Source organism: Podarcis melisellensis (genome assembly GCF_964234715.1).
Source record: "Podarcis melisellensis genome assembly, chromosome: 10".
NCBI classification, from domain to species: domain Eukaryota; kingdom Metazoa; phylum Chordata; class Lepidosauria; order Squamata; family Lacertidae; genus Podarcis; species Podarcis melisellensis.
This window is the reverse complement of record NC_138542.1, coordinates 31983109-32011038: the sequence shown is the minus strand read 5'-3', so window position 1 is coordinate 32011038 and position 27930 is coordinate 31983109. Positions and strand designations below refer to the sequence as shown.

The 27930-nt window shown below is 39.1% G+C and overlaps 1 protein-coding gene and 1 long non-coding RNA gene across 6 annotated transcripts; one reads left to right on the top strand and one right to left on the bottom strand.

The window, feature by feature from the left end:
• Nucleotides 1–58: 58 nt before the first annotated feature.
• On the bottom strand, nucleotides 59–27648 carry CPSF6 (cleavage and polyadenylation specific factor 6). 5 transcript variants are annotated; one of them, XM_081928051.1, is made up of 11 exons: nucleotides 27490–27648; nucleotides 23861–24070; nucleotides 23211–23314; nucleotides 22545–22690; nucleotides 22011–22184; nucleotides 20968–21460; nucleotides 18920–19012; nucleotides 17632–17747; nucleotides 15192–15345; nucleotides 14247–14439; nucleotides 59–4870 (listed from the first exon to the last, which is right to left on the bottom strand). In XM_081928051.1, exons 1-10 carry the CDS (start codon nucleotides 27547–27549, stop codon nucleotides 14250–14252), a joined length of 1740 nt encoding a protein of 579 aa, XP_081784177.1. In that variant the 5' UTR covers nucleotides 27550–27648; the 3' UTR covers nucleotides 59–4870; nucleotides 14247–14249. The 5 variants fall into 5 exon arrangements, with proteins under 5 accessions (XP_081784177.1, XP_081784176.1, XP_081784178.1 ...); XM_081928050.1 differs by having other exon boundaries at nucleotides 59–4836; XM_081928052.1 differs by having other exon boundaries at nucleotides 59–4836; nucleotides 14247–14436.
• LOC309379204 lies at nucleotides 5211–13431 on the top strand. Its single transcript, XR_014172398.1, has 2 exons — nucleotides 5211–7906; nucleotides 7952–13431. It is a non-coding gene; the product is annotated as an uncharacterized lncRNA (long non-coding RNA).
• Nucleotides 27649–27930: the final 282 nt, after the last annotated feature.

Genomic DNA, 27930 nt, shown 5'->3' with positions numbered 1-27930 from the left:
TTTAATTTTTTAAAACGCCATATACTTCGCATAAACATAATACAAGGTAGACTTAAGCTTTCAGCAAAATGCACTTTATTTTTCTTCAATACAAGGTAACTTCTTTTGCAGTTTAAAGACCAATAAATGGATGGACAGCAAATTCCTAATAGTTGCCTAAAGACTGGAAGGAAAGGTAATTTAATTTAAAATATATGGAAGTGAAAAGAATTTTGACAAGCCAAAGTTTGAGATGGAGTTGGCATTTTTAAAAATAAAAAATCACATATGCTAATGTGAAAGGACACCCTCTTCTTACCTTCTGAAGACATTTGAGTGTCCAGAAACTCAACACTACCAAGATGTTCTTTGAGCCTTCAGGTATTAGAAAGGCATTGCCCATTAAAAAAATGGTTTGCTTGCGCATCAATAAACCTAAAACCTGTAATGTAAGCAACTGTTTACAAACTATAGCAAATGGTATTATTCTTTATTTGTGAGTACACATTTGGGCAAAACTTAATGTAGTGAAACCCAACCAAAATCACGTAAAAATCTTTAAGGGAACATAGTTGTTCCACAGGCACTCTGGAAAATAAAACACTGACAAAAATGAATTTTAAATGCAATACACTTGCAATGAATAATCGTAAACCACTGTATTACATTTATAAAGTCAATCAGAAAAAAAACTATCAATGTGAAATTCATCCCGAAAGAAGTGTGAACAACATGCTACTCTCAGTGGTGACCTGGGTTAGTATTTTAGCTGAAGGTTTTGAAAATGATGCTTAGCATGTTCAAGTACTGAAGTGAGAAACTGTCCCTAATGTGGTGTCAGAAAACTCACCCATTTAATGCTACTTGTATAAGACGAGATCACAGATGTGCCCAGACGTGTTTTAGTGCTAGATCCTCCTCCATTACAGCCAAATAGAATTTGGATGCTGAATAGGCTTTTGGATACAAGGGATGTCTCTAACACCAGTCATATTCAGAGAAGATTCATTGACATCAATGAACATTACTGATTTTTGGTCCATTAATTTGCAATGGGCCTACTCTTGAGTAGAGCTTTGGTTGGATACAACACAAAGTTTCTCAGCTGACAGAAACTAAATCGCCTGATGATGGTTGACTAAACCTGGTTTTCAACTGGATATTGAGCCAAAAAGGCTTGAAAGCTAAGCTATTTAAATAGTACACAATACATTATTATGGGCAGTGGCATTCTTTTTGTTTCAAGTTAAAAGTTGAAACTACAAAGAGAGAGCAGCTTGAAATGAGATTCATGGATTCTAGGATATGCATGTGATTGCTCCTGTGTGTGTATAAAATTATAAGGAGCACTAAAGTCCAATATATAAAATACTCCTAACATGTTAAAGCATCTTGCTTGTTTCCTCCCTTCTAAAAATCAGGTTTTTAATAATTTTCTTATTTTCAAAAACTCCAGTCTATTCTACTAACATGTTTCTCAGATTACTAAAAACTATGAATATTTCAAACATTAGAAAATTGTAAGTTTTACAGAGGATGCTTAATGCTGTAACTTTTTAAAGCTGCATTTTAAGGCTATATGTTCTCTGCATCATTAAATACCTACCAAGTAAACAGTGTGACTAAGATCCTATATATAAAACTTGGAAAAGTTTGCTTAAACTGTACATGAGTGAAAAATGAAAGCTTGTCCAATATTTACATGGATTTTTTAACTGAAGTCAATCAATACACAGGACATTTAAAGCTTGCCTTTCATGTTATTGGAGAAAGCACTCAAATATACAACTAAATAGACAGTGAATAGTCAAAAGTTATTTTGGTTTGCAGTGCCAGCTGTAATTTCTAGTTAGTATCAGAAATAGCAACTTCTGCAACACTGCACAACATTGCAAACTTTTATTACAATACCACTGTGGGCAGATGTCAGCACAACTATCCAGGAGGAGGCCACCAGTCAGATAATTTATTTTAAAATAGCTATTAATGCTATCACTTTTATCTATTAAAACCTATATACAGATTATTAAGTACCTCCTGAAATTTATTTACATTTTCTTAACAGAAACAGATTTAATATAGCCACCAAAGCCCACTGCAGTAGCAACCAAGACACTACTCAGATTTTAGTTTACTATCTGGCAACTATTTACAATATTATTTCATCAGGAGCATTGTTTATCAGGCTGGAGATAAATGCACAAACTTCTTTCTAGAGATTATCACAAGTAAAATGCTTTCACTTTTTTTGTCTAAACATCTTTGGGCTCCTTTTTAAAAAAATTACTGAGAAAACTGAGAAGAGTTCTTGAGAAAACAAGTTTTACTCACAAGACAACTACTATGACTCTTTACTACTTACACAAGTTAAATGTTCAGCCTACACATATCAAAAAGTTATTTCATGGTTTGATTTTTGGCAGCTCCATTGCCAGCAATGGAAATCGCTATAGGAGAAAATGTAAGACAATGAATACACAACAGTATCTCCGGGGTTCATACAGAAAGCTAAATTATGACTTTAAATTATTTTAATTTTGGTTACTGAATATTTGAAATTACTACTCAAATAGCATTTGCACGCCTAACTTACCTGTTTTTCCTCCATCTTGAGCCATTTCCAGTACAATTTAATCCAGATTGTCTGCCCACATCCCAGCTAGTTAAAAGCAATACTACATTGGATTTCTTAGAGTTGGAACAACCACCCCAACATGGACATACAATAGCAAGGTACTGCAGCAACATCCAATTTCCTGATTATCTGGAGTTATCCATAGACAGAACTCACATTCATCCCTGCACAAAGCAAACAACCCCAATGTATACATTATCAGGTTTCGTAGGACTAAAAAGTCATGCAAACGAGAAATCCCTGATATTTTGCTTCACTTCACTTTGATTTCTGTGTATAATCAAACCCAAGAGTAAAATGACTTTAGGCGTTATTGTCAGATAAACAAGTTGTGTAAAGCATTGTGGGTTCAAAATAATATTTCAAAGTAAGCCCAACATCTCACATACGAAACGTGGTAAATTAGGAAATCTATTAACAAAGCATGAATGGACCATAAGAAAACTTTCAGCGTACAAAATGGCTAATAGTTAAAATAACCATCTACTCCAGTTATTAAACACAAGTCAAACAATATTGGCCAGGAAAGAGTAAATCAGCTGCATTGACCTGAGCTCTGCAAATGTCAAGCGGATTCTTCCAACTATATAAATCTTTAGTTGTATTGGGATACAGCCTTTGAGACGGTAACTTGAGTGCTTCCATGTTTAGTAAGACACAAACAGTGTGATTTTATACATGTCTCTAAGGTCTGACTGATACACTGTCTTTGTTATACAGTTAAAATATTTTATATGTACACCTAAATAAGTAAAGTGGGAATGTGACGAACATGTTTGTAAACACATCTATTACACAAGTGCACTGGTTAGGAAGTTGGGATTGGTCACGGTTCTGTTAAGGGTATGCTTGATGGTAAACTTGAGTTTGATATTAAAACATGTAAAGTGGTCTTCATTTAATTTAATATCCAAGTATTTGTATACCACAAGTAATTTTACTGAGTATTACATGTCATAATGCTTCAAATATTTGATCAACAAACTTTTAAAACTATAGCTGAAATAATTAGAAAGTAGGCAGGAACTAGCAAAATTTGGGAAAAAAAATATTTTTAAAATAAAACAGTCTACAATCAAGCAACATGTGCTAAACCTATGATTAAAATGTGCTCTCTTTAGTTTGTGGGGTGCATTAGATCACAAACTAGTTGTTAGGGCAAATTATCACACTATTAGTTATACAAGGGATATGTATGCATTTTCTTTTTATGGACAGGGAATTTTGTTGCTCCAAAAAGCTTATTTGAAATCTTGATTATTATTTTTAAGGAGAAACATTTTCTTCAGTTACTTAACTGGCATATATATCTAGGTACAGAATGACTAGTGTTCTAGAGGCAGGACACAGTATTAGCACTAAAAACTGTAAATTATTGCAGCATTATTTAAAAGTGGCCAATTGTATGCTTGAACAAAGTATTGAGTGTTGCATATCGCAACAGACAGGCTTCAGTAAACCAGAATTCAACTTCAGACTTCATATTCTTTAAAGAAAGTTCAGTCTATTTGAATTATTACAGAATGTTAATCTACAGTTTTTACAGATTTGCGCACCTTTCAGCAAATTCACAAGCCATCTATGCAAAAAAGCTACAAATTAAAATAAAATGTAACCATTATTCTAGTATCAATATCAAGTGTTTGACAACTGCTAATCATTCAGCAAATACAACAAGTTGATGCATATGCAAAAAATATGCTATGTTTTGTTAGAGACATTGTTATAACACCATTAAATATTGCTGAACACAAGACGCTCCCTGAGGTGTAAACATCAAATAACTTGGAACAGCTTTACACATCAGCCCCATTAAACAGTTTATTACAACACTACATCTATTGTAATCAGATTGATGCTCTTTACAGACATTATCATTTGAACATTTAAACAAGAACTACTATAAAAACAAGCATTTACTAGACTTTTTTCAATTGCTTGCACATTTTAATTGTCAAATGTATATAACCAGTAATAAAGTTGCAAAAAGCTATACGTTTTAAATCACACAGGTTCCTTCAAATAAAACAGCTAAGCAACATAAAAAGGTAAGAGAGCTACTGGTTACCATGTATGCAGATTTGCCTTATTCAGATCTATTCCTGTTCATTTTATCCATGAATCTTTACAGGCTCTGTTCGATCACAAGAAGCAAACTGCTGGACAAGCCTCTTTCCGTGAAGTTAAGTTTCTTGTCTGGTGAGGTGTTCCTCTTCCTTCAGCTGTAATGTGTCAAAATTTGTGATGTAGATTTTGCTACGTCCCACAGCAAACAAAAAATGTTGGTTTAACTATACATACACAAATCGTGCGCCAATTTCAGAATAATGGAAATGTAAATAATGAGACCGCTGCTACTGGCTCGAAAATAATCTAAACTACAGCTTTCAAGAAAGTAGTCCAAAAATTTACAGCAATGCAGAAAAAAATAATCTTTGGCAGCATTCAGATGTCATGCTAAATCATTAGTTCAGTATGACATGAAAGTGTCTAGGTGAGCCTTAGACATGCATTCTCCACTGGGAATAATAGTTCAGAAGAGTTCACTTCCACCTTTACTTAACCAGTTTTACCATTTCACCCTAACACACATAATTTGTCAGTTTGGATAGAATGGCAATTGTGCTAAGCAAAAGTGGAAACCTTTACATTTCCCCTTCTGACCATGTGGTAGGGATTGGGGGGTGGGAGAGTGTGCATGGGCCTGAGGCTTGCCTAGATTTATTCACATCACACTGAAGTGTGGTTTAGTTTGGCACCCAAGCACAGCCATTGATAACTACAGAAAATGTTCCATTTTACAAAACTAGTAAAGAGGAACATTTCCTCTGCTCAAAAATAAGAAAAAAACAAAGAATAATGCGGTAGCCAAATTGGTGTATTGCATTAGTTTTAGCTGATTTGTAAAATCATAAATGAAGCTATGCAACAGCTAAATAGCACACAAAAAGCCAGAACTTTATCACAAAAATAGTTACATTGATCTCACCCTTTTGTCCACATTCAGTATTGAATAACTAGTGGAAGCCAGAGAGGCGGCAAATAACAGATTCATATACTCAAATATAAATGTGGAAAAAATGAGGGGGGTATGGCTCAGTTTGGTGCATGGCTGGAGGTAATGGGTGACCAGCTTTTACTTGGTTAGAATCTCCATGAGGATGTTTATAACCAACAGCCACATTAGTGATTGCCATTCTTTGGAATGTTTAGACCAGTTCAAATACTGTCACCTTTTATAGCAAGAGATCTGTACAATTTCATCCTGTAACTATTAGCATCTTTCTGTGCTTTGGAAGAGACATTGATGAAGTTTTCATGGGATGAAAGCTACACTAAAATCAATGACCAGGATCCAAAAAGCTATTTTAGGCAAACCCAAGGGCTTCTTTATACACTTTTTTAAAAAACCACTTTGAGCTGCAGACCTCATGTTATAACACAAACATTTTTGAAATCTCCCTGTTTCCAAAGAAACTTGCCCCAGTGCACAAACTGAAGGGATGGTGATGTGGAGGCAGGAACCCAAGTTGAAAGCCACCTTTCAGAGTTCTTTGGATCCTGGCCAATAAGATTAAAGGAAGCTCCACACTTTCTAAAATTGACATTACTGCTGCATATACTACCACCATTACTCTTAGGAAACAAAGTACAGTCATGCCTTGGTTTTTAAACAGAATGCATTCCGGAAGTCTGTTCGACTTCTGAAATGTTCGGAAACCAAGGCGTGGCTTCCGATTGGCTGTAGGAGCATCCTGCAGCCAATCGGAAGTCGCGCCGCACATTCAGCTTCCGAGGCAAAGTTCACAAACTGTAACACCAGGTTTGTGACGTTTGACTTCCAAGTTGTTTGTGAACTAAGCTGTTCAAAAACCAGGGTAGGACTGTATGGATAACATACCTGCATCTCCAATTACCCATATCTGTGCATCAGAGAACCCTAGTTCAATCAGGGTTTCTTTAGATGCAGGTTAATACATGCATACTGGAAAGCAAGTAGTGGCTACAGCAGTCATGCCCGCAGAGCCTTCCTTAAGAACATTATGCCAAAGATATGAGGAGGGGTAAACAGTTACGTATTAAAAACCATCACGTTGAAGAATCAGAACTACTTATGTAAAAACCACAGTAAATAGATAATAGCTCATATGCACAAACATTACTCAGATAACTTTAAACATACATTTTCCATTCCCAACTTTATTTAGAAGCTAGCTCCACTAATTTCAATGGTGCTTACACCCAAGTAAGAGTGCAGCCTTAAACTCTACGCACTCTTCCTCAGTGGTAAGCCATGCTGAACCCAATGGAACATACTTCCAAGAAATGGGTTTAGGATGATGCAAAACCTTTAATAACTACAACGCAGTAAGTAATTTTTCAGTGGTTCACATCTATTTCCAAAAGCTTTTAAAATAGCTTAAAATCAAATTTGCAAAGAAGCACATCAATAAGTCATTTCAAATTCAGGCATATTAATATAGTCAGAACATATAACAGTATGCAGCTGTCATAAAGTCACCCTTAGGGGAAAAAAAACTATTTAGATTAGAAAACAAATTTATGATAATAATGAGAACTTCAGAAGTTTTCCTCTTCCCACATACTGTTTTTAATAAAGTCTAGGCTATATAACTAATCAATATGCAGGATTAGGATAATTTCTTTAGTTTCTCAAGTATTCAGTAATGACTAAGTATTCTGCTTTTTGACATCACCAAATCCTTGGTTCTTTTAAAGCTTTTAACAGTAAGGCGAATCATATTGTTCTTCAGTAGCAGCCAACTGAAAAACAAGTTGGTAGTGCACTTCAGTTTCAGAAGAGTGAAATGACAGCTGCAAAACTGCATACTGGGATTTCCCACTCTTGCAACACTCTTATATTCTGTTGGTATTAAGTGTCTTTACTGCTTCTAAAGGAATTCTGAACAGGAAAAAAAATGTCATTGTTGTACCATAATGTGCTATGTGTCTGTAGCAGTTTTCATTTGAGACAGTAAATACATTTTTTTAAATGACTGTCAACACAAGAAATTTTAGGTTTCATTATGTGGAAAGTATCTTAGGGATTATCATGAATTGATACACATTCTGTTCTTTAAAAGTATTTTAACATAAATAGGTTAATGAAGACTTACTGAATTCCATTGCAGTAATCTATAATAGCTACACCCAAATGAATGGTATAATACAAAATAGGCTACAAGCATAAATTCTTTTTGCAGTGATTTAGACAAGGAGTTAATAGCTTTACATGAATATTGCTATTCAGTGAAGTTGTTCTAGTTTCCTGTTAAAATTATAAAAAAGCACCAATAACTTGATTTTTAATATGAGTTTTGTAGGAAACCAGTCTCCTTTCTTCACAAAGTATTGTCTCGTGTCTAAAAATCAAATTATAAATTTGAATTATAGAACATTTTAATTTAGATTTTTATTGGGTGAATGTGTTCACAAGGTAACTTTTTCTCTGCTGTGATATGCAGATAGAAGCTGTAAAAGCAATGACCTTTTTTGCTATTCAAAGGGATGTGCAATTAACATCACTAAACAGCAATAAAACCCTAGCTACTCCTTTGAGTACCCAAGCAATCCTTATTACTAAATCACCTCAGTGAAGATATAAAAATAAGCTTGGTTTAGGAACTGGAAGTAAGATCACATGCATCTCCTCACCCCTCCCAGCCAATTCCTTGTCTTACATCAATCCCGCCCCCCCTCACTGTAATCTGCGTTAGCAATGACCATTTGTAACCTAGGTAAATGAATCATCCTTGTGCTCCAAAAGTCACCTGAGAACACTGATTAAATTAGGTTGTCAAAAATGAGTTGAAGAGTGTCCCCTGCACTGGCAACAATCTACGTCTGTAGGCCAAATACAGAGAAGAGGCAGGGGAAAATTAATGCAAGGTGAAGGACACTGATGGCCCACACACAACCCCTAAACCTAGTTTATTTTTATATCTGCAGGAGAATGAATTTCCCTTTTACCTTATTCACTAAGTTCAAAGTCCATATCTGTAAATCGAACTTCATACAAAAGAGACTAACATTCATATTATAACACAAGAACTTCGGCTTGTATCCAATGCTACACCAGCGGTGTTCTGCTGGCACAATGGAACTTCTACTTCTCCTCAACCCCCAATCTGCTCTGGTGGGTCCCCTAACTCTCCAGATATGAGTTTGAGGATGGGTGGGTGGGTATGGAGGGGACAAGTTAGAAAGAGAGACTTTGTTGTGTGACAGAAGTCCATTGCACCAGCAGAGCTGCAGCGCTGGACACAAATCTTATTTTTCAATCATACACTGATGCAACAACTTGAAATTGCAAGTCAATATTCTGTGACTCTTTAGGTTTGCACTTTTATTTACAACAAGCTATTTTTCTAATAACTAGTCTTTCATATTTTGGCATCTCTCCCCCTGCAACTATTGTGCTTAATATGTGTATCAGTCTAACCTTAACACTCAACAGCATCTTAGGGGTGTATGGGGAAATGCATCCAACCAACTCCCCAGCTGCTTAAGCTTTCATAAAACCATATCATTACTCAATTTATTAACTAGGCACAGTAATAACTATCAATTTAGTGTTGTGTGTTCCAAGTGAAAAAATGTGCTAATCTGCCTAATAAATTTGGATCACAGTTCTGAAGCTACTTCCACTTACTCTAGTAACAGGAATTTTGCAGATTTGTAGCATTACAATACATTTAGTCAGAAATGCACATTATTTAAACCCTTAGTAGTGACAACCCACTTCAATGCACAAAAATACTCTCATTAAGGGTTTGCTATAAAAGCCATTTTCCCTTTTGCATATGTCACAATTTAGTTATAGTCTATTTTTTATATATATGTTCACACTGAGGCATGACAAAGACTAGTATAACTCAGACTGCAACAAGTAAAATGGTGAATACACAAGTTTCTTTGTTAAAAAAAAACAAAACACAATTTGTTCTCAAACCACAATAAACAAGAGTTTCAGGCCAGGTCACTTCCCAAATAAGGTTTTCCAACAACTTCAATACCCTGCCATCACAAAAATTAAGCCACTTCAAACTAGAAAGGATTGAGGATCTTCAATACAGCTTCTTGTACATCTACTGAACAAAGTATTTTGTACTAACTAACAATTATGAAAAACAGACAATGAGGAAACTGGATTTTCATGAAGCCCATAACACAAACTTAACAGCAAATATTAACACGTTGGGGATTATGCACTATACCAGCAAGTACTTATTTATTTCACAATCAACACTAAAAATTTGTCAGAAATGGTAGGTGGTTTTATCTGCATTATTTACTGAATTATTTACTCTGCAAATGCAATTTGTAACCTATGAGCTCCAAATAGCAGCAGTGCAATCAATACTATAAATAAATGTGTTACAGCAAAAATGATGTTTAACCATATGGCCTCCTACAATGAATTTCAAAAAACAATGTGAGTTTCAAATACAAATAGCAACATGTATTTTAGGAATGAAGATTTTTAAAACCAAGGAAAATATATAAAACTAGTCCTTACAGAAAGTAATTAACTTCCTCTTAATATTGTTGTATTCATTTGACACACAACATATAATTGCCCTACTTCAATGCCTTAATGTGTATAGAGTGTATGCACAGTGCAAAGTGGGACTGGAGTGGTGTGACCTTCACTGCTTGTTTTTGAGAGGCTGGGATCTCACAGATTTGACCTATGGGCTTAGATTTCATACCTGCATAATGTCCAATGAGTGGATGGAAGGCGGGCTCAGGAAGGGTAAACCATGTTCACAAACACTACATATTTTCAACACACATCACAGGGTGTGAACAGGAGCATTCACTCAATTACCTCTCATAAACACAGACTTGTAACAATATTTTTTCAGTATTCTTACTACACATATAAAAGACAGCTTGTGAACACACTTAAAAAAGAACAACAAATCACTTTTTATACAAACTGGCCTCTTGGTTGGCACACTAAAACAACTCTTAGCATTTGAAGAGTTTTGCTTATGGTGGTTTGAGAACAGAATACAGAAAAGTGTTATGTCAAAAAAAGGGCTCAAACTCAACATACAGGTCAATCAACATTAGGGTGCTTCATTCTTTTTCAATTCCATACCAATCTACTTTGACTTTAATAACCACAAATTAACAAATAGTATGTAGCATTTAGACTTCTAAAAACTGACAGTTTAGCTGATGTATTATTTTATTCACATCAGAGCCTAAGATCAATCATTATGAATTTCCTACAGAAGAGCACTTGCTTAGGATAAAGCATGAGATCAGTATGTACCTTATCGCATGTGATTATTTAGTTTTCATGTCTGAAGCAGTCCTAAGATTGTTACTGTTCTATCGCTACACATTCAACCTTTGCTGCTAACGTTTGCTCTAAATATGACCCAACACAAACATGTTCATGATCTGCTTGTGGTTTGCACATAAGTTGCCAAAATTTCTAGCAGATCAGTACAAGAAAATAGGTACATCTGAAAATATTCACAATTTTCTTGTACTTTTATATTGACATTATACAAAAGACGTAACAAAAAATGATAAGAGTTTCATGAACACGTTCAAAATAACCCAGTAGCTAGAAATATGTTGTCAATTCACACATCATGAAGTATAAGCATATTAAAGAGAAACCCCACTATGGGATCATTCAGTGCACCATTCAATAACCACCAAACAAGAAGGATGGAATTGTACATCTGATTTCAGAGATTCAGCTCATCTCTATAAATATACTAAAGTGAGGGTGACAATGGATTGGATCCAAAATATTGTGAGGGAAAACAACATGCATTTGCACTGTTCCATGGACTTTCTTGCAAAAGAAGTAGTGCAAAACTTCTCACAGTGCTCCCCAATGTGACTGATCAAAATATCTGACTGTTCCACTACAGATAAAATTTAGTGAATTGCTACAAATATTCAACAATAAATTCTACTTCGGGTTGGATTTGGAGAAATGTGTAAATAATGGGGCTGGTGGAAGATGACCTCTCCACCCTCTGCAACCCCCCACCCCAGGCTCCCCTGCCAGTTGTGGGATATTAAACAATGGAATAGATTGTGGTGTGGGGGACAGAGAGGAAAGAGGGAGCCCAGCAATCTGGGCAGAAGTAACCTTCATAAGCAAGAGCTCCCACTTACAAAGTTGTCTCTGCCTGTTTTTCGGACATTTCTTCTTTGGTCCCAGCTTGTCATGCTAGAACTCACCCCATTCTGTGATGACCCTTGACCCCTTCCCACAAGGGGTGGAAGCTTCCACCAGCTATGATACATGGACATTTCTCTGGATTCAACCCTTCATAAACTACCTTCACATCATTCACCAATTCAACAAATAATAGGGAGAAAAGTTATGTCATTCTGCTGCCGGAAGCACAGTATATCTACTTAAATCTTTAGTCACTAGAGAACACAGAGATTAAAGCAATAAAGTGACTAGCTTCCACAACAGTGTCTAGTTTAAAAGGGGCATAGATGTGGGTAAAAATCAAATTATGATTTTTAAATTCTCACCTTTACCCTTCCAATGTTATAAAAGTATAATCTTTAAGACAGTGTAATGGAATTTTAGATGAACATACAAATTGGAATGGAAAATTGTATCTCTCACATAAGTAGTGAAAAATAAACCTTATAAGCTTAACTGTGTGTTTATGTGTGTCTATAAAAGTAAATTAAGCAACTGTTCTATGGTCACCTCAGAATATGACTGTTTCCTCAACTTTCTTTATATTAGTTTTGCACCATATAGCACAGATTGTACAAGTACAATAAGTACATGAAATTTAAAGCTTTGCCCAAAATAAACATCTACAAGAGAACACAGGTTTTACTTTACAGAAACAAAATACCATTTTAAGTAACAGATTTTTTTTTTTACAGTGATGTGATTAAAACACAACACTTCATTTGAATCCTATCTCCTTTTAGCAGACATTTTGCATCCCAATTCCTTTTCAAATCAAACTCAAATACTGCTTATTTTGTTATGGGACAAATTTGACTTATATCCATGTATGTAGCGTACGAGTACACAAACATGAAAATGTAGCTATTCTAAAACAAAACCCAACACTGCTTTAGTGTTTTAAACATTCCATGGTTCTTCAATCACCCTCACAATACCCTAGTATTCATGCAAATTAATTCCTCCAGAGTTAAAAGATTGGGACATCAAATTTTATGCTTAGAAATGATGTGTATACTGGTCTGTGACTGGGAAGGTAATTTCATATTTCTGGCACTGATTTTTAAACATGTAACACATTCTTTTGGTTTTAAGTGTCTGTGATAAGAACTCCCATCATCAAATTGAAGATTCCCATTGTTACCATAAGGGCAATGTCATCACTGATTATAACCAAAGAAAATGTATTCTGTCTTAACAGTAACATCAAGAGTTAATGAGCAAAGCTTGGATGTGCTATAAATTGTGTAACTGAAAGGTTTATATAAAATAGTAATTTCAGCTTCATGCTAGTTATAAAACTCAAAGGACACAAAATATTTTAGACCAATTATAAAACTTATTCAAAACTATTATGCCTTCCTTTTAACTGACACCTAGGCCAGGACCCAAAGCTATACTTTAGAAGCCTAATGGAATGGGCAGGCCAGTGGGATTTTTGTTTTTCTTTTAAAAGCAAACCACCCATACCATAAAAAGGGCTTGCCATATCACATTAGGAGGCTACTGTAACAAGAAAGAAATTCAAAGCTACTCCCCGTTAGAAATGCATTAGTATTTTCCTTTGAATCTTGGTACTAGGCTTTCCAATAAAAAGAAATACAAAACAGCTAGAACTTCATTCAATATCTATTGATTTGAATATGCAACTGTATAACCTGCATTCTGGAAACTACAGTTAAGAGGAACAGGAAACCCTAGCGTAACAGCCACACCTAAGGTCTGAATACGTGTGGGTTTTATGTATATTGTGGGCAACTGAAAATGGGCTATGATCCAAGTGTTAAATGATCCATAAAGTTGAGATATACAGGAATTTAGGTACCGATCACACAATTTGTGTAATCTTATTTCCTCTGACTATGATTAATATAAAACCAAGGCCAAATGCTTGGATTAAAGCAATTTAAAATAGACTTGTGGCCTAACTATGTGATTCTGTTTCAAATAATGCAGCACCTCATAGGACTATATGCTGGACTCCACTATCAGTGCAATGTCACAACATGTTGCACTACAATAGTGGCGGCAATTTACCCCGGTCACTGGTGCCATCATAAACCTTCCGAGTAGCCACCTTTGGCATGTTGTTACCATGCAAAGATATATGTAGGCAAGACCACTGTGCTAAATGGTACCCCAAAGCCTGAAAGAAAGTTCATGTAAATTTGAACTGCTAAATTTAATGAGAACCAGGCTGCCATTAAAACAGCAAAATCACACAAAGACATTTCACACACCAGAAGGTATTTCTTCAGTTAGCAAAGGGAGGGAGAGAGAAGAGAAATGACAAGATATTAACACTTACCTGAATATAACATCACTATCAGGAAAGTGTTCAACATACCATAAACCTTTATTCTATAAAACTATAAAGTTTTTTTTAAAGCCTCATTAAAACATGAATATACCTACCTCTTAACGATGACGATACTCTCGTTCTCTATCGCGCTCTCTGTCGCGGTCTCTATCGCGATCACGATGTCTCTCACGTTCACGGCTTCTTTCCCGGTAATAATCATCATGACGATCTCTGCTACGAGATTTGTGGCGCCGGCTCTTCTCTCTTGATCTGCTGTGGTCTCTCTCTCTTGATCGCTCACGTCTTCTAAAAGGAATTACTTCATTAATTCTCTCAAATTGCAACATTTTGCTGCAATAAACACAACACACTGAATTTGTTTACTTCCTTTGGTATGAAGAACCCTGTCTCAATACAAAGAAATTGTTTAGATGAACTCTGGCAATTAGGTTCACTGTGATATTACCATCAAGTAATAGTTCTGCTGCTAATGTTGTTTATATGATTTCATGACTTTTATTCTATTTTTGTCTCGAAGCTACGTTAGGAGCCTTTGCAAAGCCAAAAGGCAGGACAGAAAATTCCTTTAATGATAGTGTGGTACAGGTGTTCAGAATTGAAATTTATTCCATTCCAAGTCCAGCTGATGTTCAAGATAATGGAATTTCTATGCTTTTTCTACTCTTAACTTTCCTACCAGCTATTGTAATTTGTGTCCCTCCTTGATAAAAGTCACTTTAAGAACTTACAATGGTTTTTTCAACAGTTTAATTAGGTTTTAAGATACTGTGAAGTTGTTCAAACCTTGGTTTCATTAGAAACTAACCTTCCAATTACATCTGCATTTTCCTAACCATGAAATTAAGCTTTACAAAAACTAGAGCTACATCAAGTTAATTATTTTAAGTGATATCCAAGTCACACACTGAATAGACCCACTAAAATCCATACACTTAAGTACACTGCATGACAAATAGGTCCATTCCTTAATATAGCCCCACAACTCTTATCTGGAACTTTATTCAAAACTTTCCCCCATTTTTATACAAAAGGTTTACCTTGACCCAGAACCATAAGACTTGGACTCAATTCCATGGAGGCAATCTTGCAGAGAGCTAATAAGTACTTTGCAACGATCATCAGCAGACACTTTGGACTGTTTAATTAATGAAATTGCAGTCACCAAGGTTTCTATAGCACTTCCATACTCCGCTGAAAATTGATAAAACAATGTGAATGAACAGTTTTTAATTAATCCTTAACATCAGAATATCCCTTCCCATTGTCCAGCCTTTTTCAACTGTTCAAACATAGATTGTTCAACTTCATACTGACCTGGTCCGCACATTTCAATAAGCCACAGTTTAAAAACAAACTATGGTTTAATGTGAACAAGTAGTGTGTGAGTTCATGCCATTCAAAAGTTCCCATGACACCCTTCCCCTACTTCCCCAGCTGCCATGCCACAGACAAAACAAACTAGACTCTTTTGACTTGTCACATTGCCGAAACTTGGGCTCATGATTTGCTTCTCTCTGAATGAACCACAAGCAACATGACAAGCCAAACGCTTGTTTCATCTGTGGTGCAGTAGCAGCAAAAGTGGAAAAGAGGAATGGCACAGGAACTTTTGAGCAGTGTGTACCAGCATGCTGCTTGTTCATATTAAACCACAGTTTCAAACGATGGTTTAATGTGATGGGTGAGCTAGACTACTATAGCAGGAGGCTAATATGACTGAATAGTCCTCCATAAAGTATGTGACCATCTACATTAGAAAAAATAGATAGAATGGAAAAGTGTTCTTGCTCTAGCATTTTCATGATATACTACTTTTCTCTGTGTAATTCGTTTTTTGGTAGGGGAGCATTCAATTATGCAGGCCCCACATTCAGTCGGAAGTGGTATAAACCACACATTTACTGCTGTTTGAAGAATCTAGGCACATGCTCTATATTAGACCTTTCCAATTCCAAAATGAAGTGCTTAGGTGGCATTCATAACTAAAGTAAATTACAATAATGTCAATAATCAGCAAAAGCAAAGCTACAAAGCAGCTATAGAAAAATAGCCCATAAAGCTAAGAAAAGTATTATTTTAAGCAACAGATAGTTAAAAGTGTGCTGAAAGCGTAATCTTTTAGCTGATGACAGAACACTAAGATAAGGGAGAGAAATTAACGTCCAGTGGCAGTGAATTCACTTTCTGGGTGCCACAACAGAAAAAGGCCAATCATGTGCTCCCAACACCTGTATTTTATAAAGTGGAAACACACGGTAGGGCCTCATCAGATTATTTTAGTGGACAGGCATATGTATGCATGCATGCAGAGACAATCCTAGATACAGTGGTACCCCGCAAGACGAACGCCTCGCGAGACGAAAAACTCGCAAAACGAAAGGTTTTTTCGTTTTCGAGTTGTCTCGCAAGACGAATTTCCCTATGGGCTTGCTTCGCAAAACGAAGCTTGCCCCGGGGACAGCGGGTCTTCTCTTTTGAAGCAAGGGGCGGCGGGGAGATCGTTTCTCCCCACCGCCCCTTGCTTCAAAAGAGGTCCGGGGGCAGCTCTTCCCGCTGCCCCCGGACCTCTTTTGAAGCAAGCGGCTGCGGGGAGATCGCGTCTCTTCGCAGCCGCTTGCTTCAAAAGAGATCCCGGACCTCTTTTGAAGCAAGCGGCTGCGGGGAGATCGCGTCTCTCCGCAGCCGCTTGCTTCAAAAGAGATCCCGGACCTCTTTTGAAGCAAGCGGCTGCGGGGAGATCGCTTCTCTCCGCAGCCGCTTGCTTCAAAAGAGATCCCGGACCTCTTTTGAAGCAAGCGGCTGCGGGGAGATCGCTTCTCTCCGCAGCCGCTTGCTTCAAAAGAGATCCCGGACACCTGCCCCAGCCGCTGGGCTTCGTAGCGCTGCTGCGAAGCCGGGCGGGGGGGCGGGAACACCTGCCCCAGCCACCCCGCTTCGGAACGCTGCTCCGAAGCGGGGTGGGGGGGGCGGGAACACCTGCCCCAGCCGCCGGGCTTCGTAGCGCTGCTGCGAAGCCGGGCGGGGGGCGGGAACACCTGCCCCAGCCACCCCGCTTCGGAACGCTGCTCCGAAGCGGGGGGGGGGGCGGGAACACCTGCCCCAGCCGCCGGGCTTCGTAGCGCTGCTGCGAAGCCGGGCGGGGGGCGGGAACACCTGCCCCAGCCACCCCGCTTCGGAACGCTGCTCCGAAGCAGGGGGGGGCGGGAACACCTGCCCCAGCCGCCGGGCTTCATAGCGCTGCTGCGAAGCCCGCGCCCCCCAGCCTTCAGAAGAGGTCCGGGGACAGACTGTCCCCGGACCTGGTCTGAAGGCGGTTTCCCTAGGAACGCATTAATTGATTTTCAATGCATTCCTATGGGAAACCGTGCATCGCAAGACGAAAAAACCGCAAGACGAAGAGACTTGCGGAACGAATTAATTTCGTCTTGCGAGGCACCACTGTATCACATCAGACAATCATAAAGAAAATATACTGACCAGCACTTGCATCTGATACAGCTCTTGAAATGGCACTGCTAGAGATAGCTCTGTTTCTATTCATGATTTCTTCAAATTCTGCTTCACTTAAAGGCGTCCTTGCAGCATCTATTTCTCTGCAAACACACACAAGTTCAAAACATTTACCTCCAGCGAGTTAGGGAAGTACAACTGTTTTAACAATTCTAGTATGCAATTTTAAGCAAAACAACAAATCAGAGGAAGCTTTTTCTAAACCAAGATATTTACAATGCAAAACCTGCAGGCTAGAGAGAAAAAGTACACTACCACAGTAGCAACAACTCTGTTATTAGTGTGAAATGTCAGATAATCTACTTATGTTCTGCTTTCCATCTTCAGAAAGCTCCAACAGATAGTTACAAATCTGTCAAGCATGTATATGTATCACTGAGGCAGAGAGATCTGTAGCCTGCTCAAATCAGTAAATGAGTCTTTCAAAGAGTTCTGTCCTCAACGTATACTCTAATCTGTCATAGTGAACATAATGAATAAATGTTGCCAAGCATTAAGAATGCTCTGTTCTCTAAAGATATTCATGCTTTTAACATAAGCATAATGTGCCAGTAGTTAACTGTTTACTTAACTGAAGTTAGTGACAGAAATATACTTATTCTGCTTATGCCCCCTTGAGCTCTGCAACATCTGCCAGTCTCTGCTTTAAACAGAACATCTGGAGAATGACAACAAGACTAGAGAAGGCCTTTCTCCTCCTACAGGCACCTCTACTATGCCTCAGGATGTACCACCCAACTTCCTCCTCCAGTTTCTTTGTGGCACACACTAATCTAGATAATGTAATATATTTGACTGAAGCTAGAAAGGAAGTCATGCCTTAGGATGAGATTTTAATCTTTGCTGGTGGTAACCAGTTGCTGTTCACCTGCTGATGGAAGACATCTGTCAGATGAATGCGAAGGAAATTAATTATCAGCCAGTCTTCAATTCCCCAACCCTCTGGAGAAGATGGGGAGGCGGCAGCTCTAAGGAGTGAGGAAGAATTGCCAAAGGTTGCCTCTCTTCCTGTTCTGCTGATGGATACCTCCGATCAGCAGGGGAACACCAACTGGACTATGTTCTCCATATTCCTTCCAGCACTATAAAATTATATGGCTTTACGTGCTTTTAAGAAATGTTTTCTTGCGAGTGTTAGTTCTTTTGGTAGAAAGAAAATGCAGAATGATAAGCAATGCTATCCTCTTAAGAGCAAGAAGTGGATCAAGATCCTATAGCTGATTTAGCATAAGAGGAAATGTCTAAAAATTCATACCTCCCTGCGTTTTGAGTATTATTTTTCGTTTGTCTCCAATACAATGGCATATGTAATTGTTCTCTTATGGGCATGTTATTTCCAGTGAAACGCCTATGATATATAATTGACAATTTAAATATAGTTATGGACTGTAGTTGAGATCATCATGAAAATATTGGACATTATGTGCAGAGATTCTACTTCTGCTTTCAACCCCCTCAGCCCTCCCTTGTTTATTAGAGTATTATCTTGACATACAAAATATTAAAAAGTTTGGTTTTATAAACTATGGGTTCTCAGCATAGTCTTCCAAGTTATTATGCCAAATGCTCTAAATTTCTAAAAAGCTGAATGATAACATTTTAGACAGTAATTCCATGAACCAATTAACAAAGCAAGAAACAATGTTCTCAAGTAAAAGACTAGGAAGGTTATTTGACAAAAAAATTATCCCAACAAAGCCTCTGTTATATGCCACAACATACAAGTAGATTCTTATATATCACAATCTATAAACGTCTAAAAATGTGGTATAACATGAACATAAGACAAACAGCAACAAAGGGAAATTAGCAGCAAAGGGTAAGCCAACAGGAGTTTATTATGTAAGTCTGGAAAAGAAAAGGTGGATGTAGACAACTGATGCAGCAGCTGACATAAGGTCATCATGGGATTTCTAAGCATTTCACCCATAATAACAACTCGCAAGTTGAGTGAAGACACAGAATTTAACTATCTCCTGAATAAAACTTGATCAACAATCAGGGTTCCTCTTTCACTTAAAAAACAACTCAATGATTCCTCATATTGTCTGCCATCTGATATGGTTGTCTGAATCCATCAGAGTAGTCATACAAAGATTACTCTAGGGCACTGGAGTTGCAAGGAAGATGTAGGTTAAGCAGAAAGTAAAGCAGGACATCTCAAGCTGACAAACAGAGTGTTTTCTTATTAGAGACCAAAATTTGTTCATTTAAAAGAACGTACATTTATATTAATCTTTACACTGTGATTTACTTTAAAGGAACTAAATTGCAACTTTCAGCTGGTGAAGAAAACTTGAATAGCTGAAAAGTTAACTATACATATACATACACACAGAGGTATGAGAAGCTTACAAATGTAGCATTTGTTTAAAGAAATAAAAGAAGCCACCAATGAAAACAAAATAAAACAAATACTAGACATAGCTGATGAAAATGAGGAAGGTCTAAGTACTGTTTTTAACACACTGGTTCTCAAACTGTGCTGTCACCCACACCCCTTGGGAGTTCACAAAACACCTGCAGGGGAGAACATAGGATTAGATCTGAAGCCTTCTTTCATTGTCAGTCAAGATGTTGGTAGGTTAAATATCCTTTAGCAAAGGATACATTTTGCACTGGATTTGTGGGCATGATTTGGCAAAAACCGCTGCCTTGTTCCAATGATGCTTTCTTGGGGTGTAGTTTTAGGACGTACAATCATATAGTCGTACCTTGGAAGCTGAGCAGAATCCTTGGAAGTTGAACAGAATCCGTTCGACTTGCAAAATGTTCAGAAACCAAAGTGTAGCTTCTGATGGGCTGCAGGAAGCTCCTGCAGACCATCAGAAGCCACGGAAGGCCTGTTGGATGTTCGGGTTCCAAAGAACGTTCGCAAACTGGAACACTCACTTCCGGGTTTGTGGCGTTTGGGAGCCAAAATGTCTGAGAATCAAGGCGTTTGGGATCCAAGGTACGACTGTATATTGTTCTATTCTGTTTCCTAACGCCTGGGTTGGATCAGTTCTCCACTTCACAGATCTTTGCACACAGCAGCAAGCTACGTACACTGCAGCAATCAATTATCTCTATACGGTCTGTTGTGGGACTGATGGTTTTTGGGACCCTAGAAATCATGCATTCATAAGAGGGGAGCCAAGCTCAAAACATTTCAGGAACACTGGTTTAATATTATTCCCACATTTGAGAAACACTTTTCTGATGTAACCTTACTTCCTTGAAGGAAATCAAGCCTCCTTATTAAGACTCTTTAAGGGTTTTTAAAGAGGAATAAAGATGCTATCAATGAGGAAAGTAACTCACCTGCCTGGTGGACCATAATCACCTCTGTCATAAGGTGGAGGCCGGCCATATGGGTCTGAAGGTGGTGGACCACGGCTGTCTGATGTAGGTATGCCACTGTTGGCTGGCGGGGGGAAGAAAGCTGGATTCACGTGTGGAGCTGGTGGGGGAGCACCTGGTGGAGGCCCAGGTAAGTGAGGAGGAGGAGCCAATGTCAGGGGTGGGCCTAGCGGACCAGGTGGACGAGGGGGGAAAGGACCTGGAGGTGGAGGAGGGCCCTGTTGTGGGGGTGGAGGACCTGGCGGAGGACCATAGCCTGGAACTGGAGGTGGAGGGCCAGGGGGAAGTGGGCCCAGGGGAGGTTGACCAAAGGGTTGCCCTGGAAACAGAACTGGAGGAGGGGGACGGTCACCACGATTAGGGGGACCCGTTAGTGGAGGAGGTAGAACCTGGCCAGGTGGAGGGCCTGGAGGGCCTGGAGGACCTAGGGGTGGACGTGGAGGTGTCTGTCCAGCTAAATGGGAAGGAAGAAAGAAAAAATAATGCCTTCTACTACTTCTAGCAGAACTTTCTCCAAATTTACAGAAACATTTGTAGAGTATTGAGAAAGCTTAATATGAGTATTAAATATAACAAGAACCCACATGTTATCAAATAATCCGGCAATTCTCATGGTGGAAAGGTAAGAGGTGTCATCTACCCCAGCTACTTGCATTCCACAACACGCCAATGCTAAAAACTACCATAGGTTTCTAATGTTTTACAATAAAGCTTGTAAGTTTTGAGTATAGATTTAGGGGAGAGATGAATGTCCAATGAAAACATCCAATATTTCAGCAACAATTATCAACAGAACTAACACTATACACTTGTGGTTCTGTTTTATTATAGTGTTCTTTTATACTGTGTGTGTTTTAACTTAAGTTTTTTTTTATTCAGTATAGAATGTATGTCATTATAAAATAATCCTACTGTCCAGAAACAAAGTGCAATAACTGGCAAATCAGATTTCAATATCTTCAACTATACATAAAGGCGGTAATGTATAACACAAAACATTTTACCTGGAAAAGGTGGTGGGGGTCCTCCTGGTCCAGCTGGTCCAGGAAATCTATCCCCTCCTGGAAGGGCGCCTGGAAAACGACCCCTCCCTCTGTTACTTGGTGGAAACGTTGCCCGTGAACTGCCTCCAGGAGGACCAGCTTTGCCTTCACCAGACATCTGGCCTGACTGTGTAGCTAAAATAAAAAAAGTGTTCAATATAAAACACTTGGCTTATTTTTATGCTGTTCTTATATTATCAATGTGATGTTTCAAATGTATAGGAACTCAAATTAGCTGGCATCATTCATGTTTTTATCACTAAAAAAATTAGTACTAGAGAAAGTAAGATCCATGTCTTTCTACAATATTCTTAAAAAGTCTACAGAATCTATAGTTTGAGTAGTGTTATTTCATTTCAGTAAACCAAGCCTTAGTCAGCAGATTCTCAGCACTTAATAGCCAAATACAAACACATCCACAATTGCAAAATGGTAATTTTCCCATCCAAAACATGCTCTTTCACTTCACCGTGAGTAGCTGGGAGCAACACTTACTTTTTCTGGACTGCAGCTCAAATTGACTCAGAAACTGCTTATTACAAGGAGTAACAACAGGATTTTGACCATGCAATTCTCGTTTAGGCAACAGATCCATTAGTTTTTTGGAAGATGCCTCAGATCCCACACCTACAAGAGCAAACCTGGAAAGAAATAGACGGGGGAATTATGTATGGTGGTGATGGGGCCCTAAGAAAGCATCACTCAATTGAAATGTTTTACAATAATTTTAGAAGGAAGACTTAAGAGTCAGTTTTTGATTCAAGAATTACCTAATACCCCTGCCCCCATATAAGCCAACTGTAATAGGCTACCACACATTTCCTAATAATTTACTCTGTGAAGTGTAACCCTCATTTACTATTAGCAAGACACCCAAACCTTCTAGCAATCCAGCTTTCATTTTTGTCTCTTAAGCCTCCTTTCATGCCGTACTCAGAACCAGTTGCTTCACCAACTCCTTTTCTTGACCAACACAGTCTCAACTTCCTTTATGGTCTGTCCAGTTAAACTCACTACTCCTCCCTTAAATCTTGTTCTAATCCTGTCCCATCTTCTTAGCTACATTCTCTCAAGCAAAAAAACCAAAAACAGTGTCCTGTACAGCCTGTCACACTGTAGAACAGAAATGGGAATGATGTTGAATTTAAACAAAATTCTTACCCCTTAGATTGGCCATTAGCTCGGTTTTCAAAAAATTTTATCTCCAAAATATCATTTACACCAAGTGAATGAACTGCTTCAGTTAAATCTTCATCTGTGGTCCACTGGAAAATATTTGTAATTGAAATCTCATTTCTGAACATAATAGCAAAAACAAAATAGAAGCAAAGCCACATCCAAAAAACCCATTCATTATCACTTTTCCACTGCACTATTCAAGGGAACAGATAATACAGCAGACGCTAAGTGCATCTGATGCATACAATATAAAAGCTTTTTTTAAGCTAAGTTGGTTTGACTTATTGTTTTCTAAAGTTACTGGAAAGATTCCTAATGCTCAGTGATATAATTCAGCAAATTATGTTTAAAATAAGCAACGAATTTGTTAATTTACATAGACTTTAAGAAGCAGTGATTACAAACTCAAAAGTCCACTTTACAGTCATTACCTATAGCAAAAGAGGAAGGGTCACAGCTCAGTGGTAGACAATATGCATGCAAAACTTTCAGGTAGGACTGGGAAACATGTCTGTCTGAAGCCTCTGAGGGCTGCACCTAGTCCAGACAATAGTGAACTAGATAGGTCAATGGTCTGAGTTAATGCAGTTTCTTACAATTCCTATTGCAGCAATAACTAGCGGAACACTTACCCAAGTAAGATTCCCAATGTACAATGCAATTCTCTTTCCTGTATACGTGTAGACAACATTTGGTGCTGATCCTTTGCCTACATCATCTCCAACAGATGGTGGGAGAGAGTCCATATAATCACGATCCTCTGGAGCATCGCCGTTATTGGCAGATGGAGAAATGACGTCGTCATACAGATCTATTTGATCATGCCCACCATACTCAGCCTCCTAGAAGACAGAGGTAATTGAATGTCATACTTTTAGTTCATTTTTTCTGGAGAGGCTTGAATAGAAATTTATTTATATATTTATTTCATGGTATTTATATACCATACCGTCATAATATTTATTCCAGTGTAGTACAGTATATATTACATTTAAAAAAACAGTAAAATATTCAACAATTAAAAATACCAATTAACAAATAATACAAGTAAAATATTAATTAACAAAGAGTGAAAACTTCATTTCCAGTGTTTAAGAAACATAGCACCTTGAAGCTAGAGGTAACTGAAGTCAACAAAACAGTACTAAACCAAAAGAATTAAATCTATTAATCCAATGAATCTCCTACTCATCGCAATAACCAAGATAGCCTAATAGAATTGGCTCAAAAAATTAAACAGAATTCTAGAGTTTATAGTTCATTACACATGTCAAAGAGGCCATTAAAAGGTGTTAATTACTAAAGCACCACTGTTATCTTTTATTCATTTTTCTCAGGCTCAATGTGGCTTACACCAATTTCATCAAATATCTTTCTCTGGCCTCCAAAGGGCTCAATCTGAGAAACTTGTATCTAAGAGCCCAACTACACAGGATGATTTTTCCCTAAGTTTGGGGTTTTTTTACAAAGTAACCAAAAGTAGCTTTAAACTTTGGTAGAAGACTTGAAGGGGTCATCCTCAGCCAATAACTTGCTAACTCAAAAATTATTCACCAGTTTGCTCTTTTGCTCACAGCGGAAAAGTAGTGGTCCCATTTTTTCTCCCAAATATATGAGGAAACAGCATGCGCGCACCCACCTACACCCACCCACGCACCCTCCTCTTTCCATTATTGTCATGACTACTTTCAAATTTTTGGTGAACTGCAGTTTGCTAAGTGTGATAAGACAGATAACAAAGACACCTATTATGTCTGCAATAGTGTAAATGAGAGGTGTAGATGCTACAACAGATAAAAATGTGTGCAGTGAACTTCAAAAACAATGTTCAATTTGCATTTCAATTTAGACAGCCAGATTACGTTACCTGAGGATGACACATGAATACAGTATAGCATCTACACTGAGCAACAAATGCACATACACCTCCTGCACAGAATTTTTGGGGATGGGGGAACAATTTATATGTACCTCCACATTACCATATGTCCATAAAGAAAGCTATGTAACCCTTTCTTTACAGAATTAAAAACAGTGAGACCACAAAGTTGAGCTTTCTATGTGATGGCACCTACATCATGAAATGCTTTCCACATAAATTTTTTTGCTCGTCTCTCCTTGCTATGGTCTTCTGCCACCAAGTAAAACTGGCTTTTTCAAAGTGCACTACTATATTGCTTTTAGTTAGCCAGTGAAGTTTTAGCTGGCTAAGTTTGCAGTTTTATTAATATTTTATACATAATAGTTATTTTGATTTAAATTATGTAGTACTTCAAGTTATTGACAGCACAGAATGTATTACCAAATTAAAAACAGAAAAATAGAATTGCAGTGCTATATACTTCTAGAACTTCTAAAAGGGTGTTTGATCACCTCACATATAAACAGGTCTCATAAATTGACTATAAATATAAATTTTAAGAAGAAACAAAACCCTGTCCCCTCCAGCACATCATTTTTACATTTAATAAAGCCCTCCAGGAGTTTGAGAGCCAAGGTATGAGGATCCAGAAGCCTTCACAAGTATTAGAAACTCCCCAATTCAGACATTTGCCCTCCAATTCACGAAGGACTTTAACCTCTGTATTGATGACACACTGGAGGGATCGGACTTTTCAGTGTCCCCTTGCTTCTCCTCACATTTGCTTCTACCTGAGGAGTCTGAACACATAAATAAGACCAAGGACTCCAATCCAATGGAGTAAGTCAGTTCCGCAAGCTCAGAACACTAGTTCACCTACACTCCCTTCAGGTCTTCAGTACATATAGAAGGAGGGGGAAGGAACAGGTGCACTTGCTCTATGACCCACCACCTGGGTTGTATGTTTCCATCACCAACTCCTTCAGTTGGATGGTGATTGATGTAGGGAGCCTCCTGTCCCCACAGAGGCTTCTTGCACATTTTAGAACTCTGGATTTTCCAGGGTTCTAAATAACACAGGAAGCCTCAAGGAGGACAGGGGGCTCCCCACTTTGAACAGAGCAACTGAAATGCAAATGGGGGGCAGACCTAGCATATTCATCCATGTAGTGCCCCTCCCTTTACTAAACACAACAGTACCTGTAATAACATGAAAAGATCAGCCTTTGAATGCAGATACTCAAGTTACTTTTCCGCTTTCCCCTTTAGTACAATTAGTTTCACCAGTTAACTTTTTAGATTCATCGCCAGCAGAAACGAAAACTAAAAAGAGTTTGAAACACCACTGAAATATGGGAGAAAACAAAGAATATGCTTTGAAAAGGCACAAGAACTACTCCAAAATAAATAGCATAGAAATGCATTCTAGGAACACTTCCTTGCTCAATGTGAGTCTTTTCAAAATCTCCACAATACTCTTTTCAGACTACATAAGAGAATAAGGACAAAAATGGGTGAACAGATGACTACGTAGAAGCTAAACCAAATAGCATCAAATAGCATACTCAGTGAACTCACTGATTGGCAAAACAGTTACGGGACAGAAACAACACTCTACTTTTTTGTCCTGCTGCCCCATTTCTCATAGACTTCACAGGAATAAACGCCTCTGCCATTTTCTAAGCTTGTAAAAAACATACCCATACAGCCTTCAACAACCTGTGCAAACCGAGCTATTAAATGTTGAAAACGCAACGTCTGCCGTACCGTCACGCGTGTTGATCAGGAAACTGAAAAGAGGCGCGAAGGGAGGCTGTGCTGCGAAGCACCTTTCGAGGGAACTGCTTCCCATCTCCCTTGGCGCCCTCGGCTTCTCGGAAGCCTCGTCTCCGGCGCAGCCTTCCCGAAGGAGGCTAAACATATTGTCACGCCTCCCCGTCGCAGCCTCCTCCTGGGGGAAGCGGCTGCAGCCTGTGTCGGAGCCTCTGGGCTCCAGGCTCCCTCCTCCTCCTCCTCCCGAGGGGGGAAAGTGGGCAAGAACCAACAGCGCTACAGGAGGCTCCGTCTCCGGGCTCATTGTTTTCCAGAGCCTGAGGCCTCGCAGGGGAGGGAGAGGAGGCGGCGGCGGCGGCGACGCGCACTCAAAGCTAGGCCGCGCCCCCTCCCTCGGCCCTTCTCTTCTTCCACACGAGCTCTCCCCCCCCCCCGGCGCGCCAGGCGGGAAAGCGGCAGAGGCCTCTCGGCGAGCGCCGCAGACAACAATGGCGGCGGCTTCCCTCCGCTGGGCCGAGGCCTGCAGCGAGCGCAGCCAGTCAGAGCCTCCCTCTCTCTCCCTCCCTCCCTCATAGCCCGGCCAGGCCTCCCCGCCGGCCTCCTCCTCGGCCCCCGGGGCCTCTCTACCTGGTTGAATTCCTCTCCCACATCGGCGTAGATATCTATGTGGTCCACGCCGTCCGCCATATTCCGCCTCCTCCTCCTCCCCGCCTCCCCGCCGCGGCCGAAAGCCCCGCCCGGCTCTACAGCTGCCGCAGCCTGCCGCCGCCGCCACAGAGGAGGGGGCTTAGCGCAGGGAGCGACGTGAGGCGTCACTTCCGGACGCGAACCCGCGGGAACTTCCGGCGGGTAAACTGCGCACTAGCAGCGCGTCCCCCCCTCGCTGCCACGCCCACTGTGGGGGCGGGGCCTGCTTGGGTCGTGAAAACCCCTTCAGAGCAAACGAGGGGCTATATTTCCCCACTCTTCTGATTCGTCAGCGGTTGGGAGGCAGGTTCCTTAAAAACAAAGCGGGGGGGGGGGGTGTCTCTATACCGTGCCCAGTCGTGGAGCTGGAGTTGCCAATAT

Bases quoted from the DNA above. Each gene is read 5' to 3' on its own strand.
- CPSF6 (XM_081928051.1), bottom strand. From the start codon at position 27,549: ATGGCGGACGGCGTGGACCACATAGATATCTACGCCGATGTGGGAGAG. The intron at 22,691-23,210 runs GTAAGAATTTTG...ATTTCTTTCCAG, and splicing joins GCTAATGGCCAATCTAAGGG to GTTTGCTCTTGTAGGTGTGG. The intron at 21,461-22,010 runs GTAAAATGTTTT...CTTCCCATTTAG, and splicing joins ACCCCCACCACCTTTTCCAG to CTGGACAGACACCTCCACGT.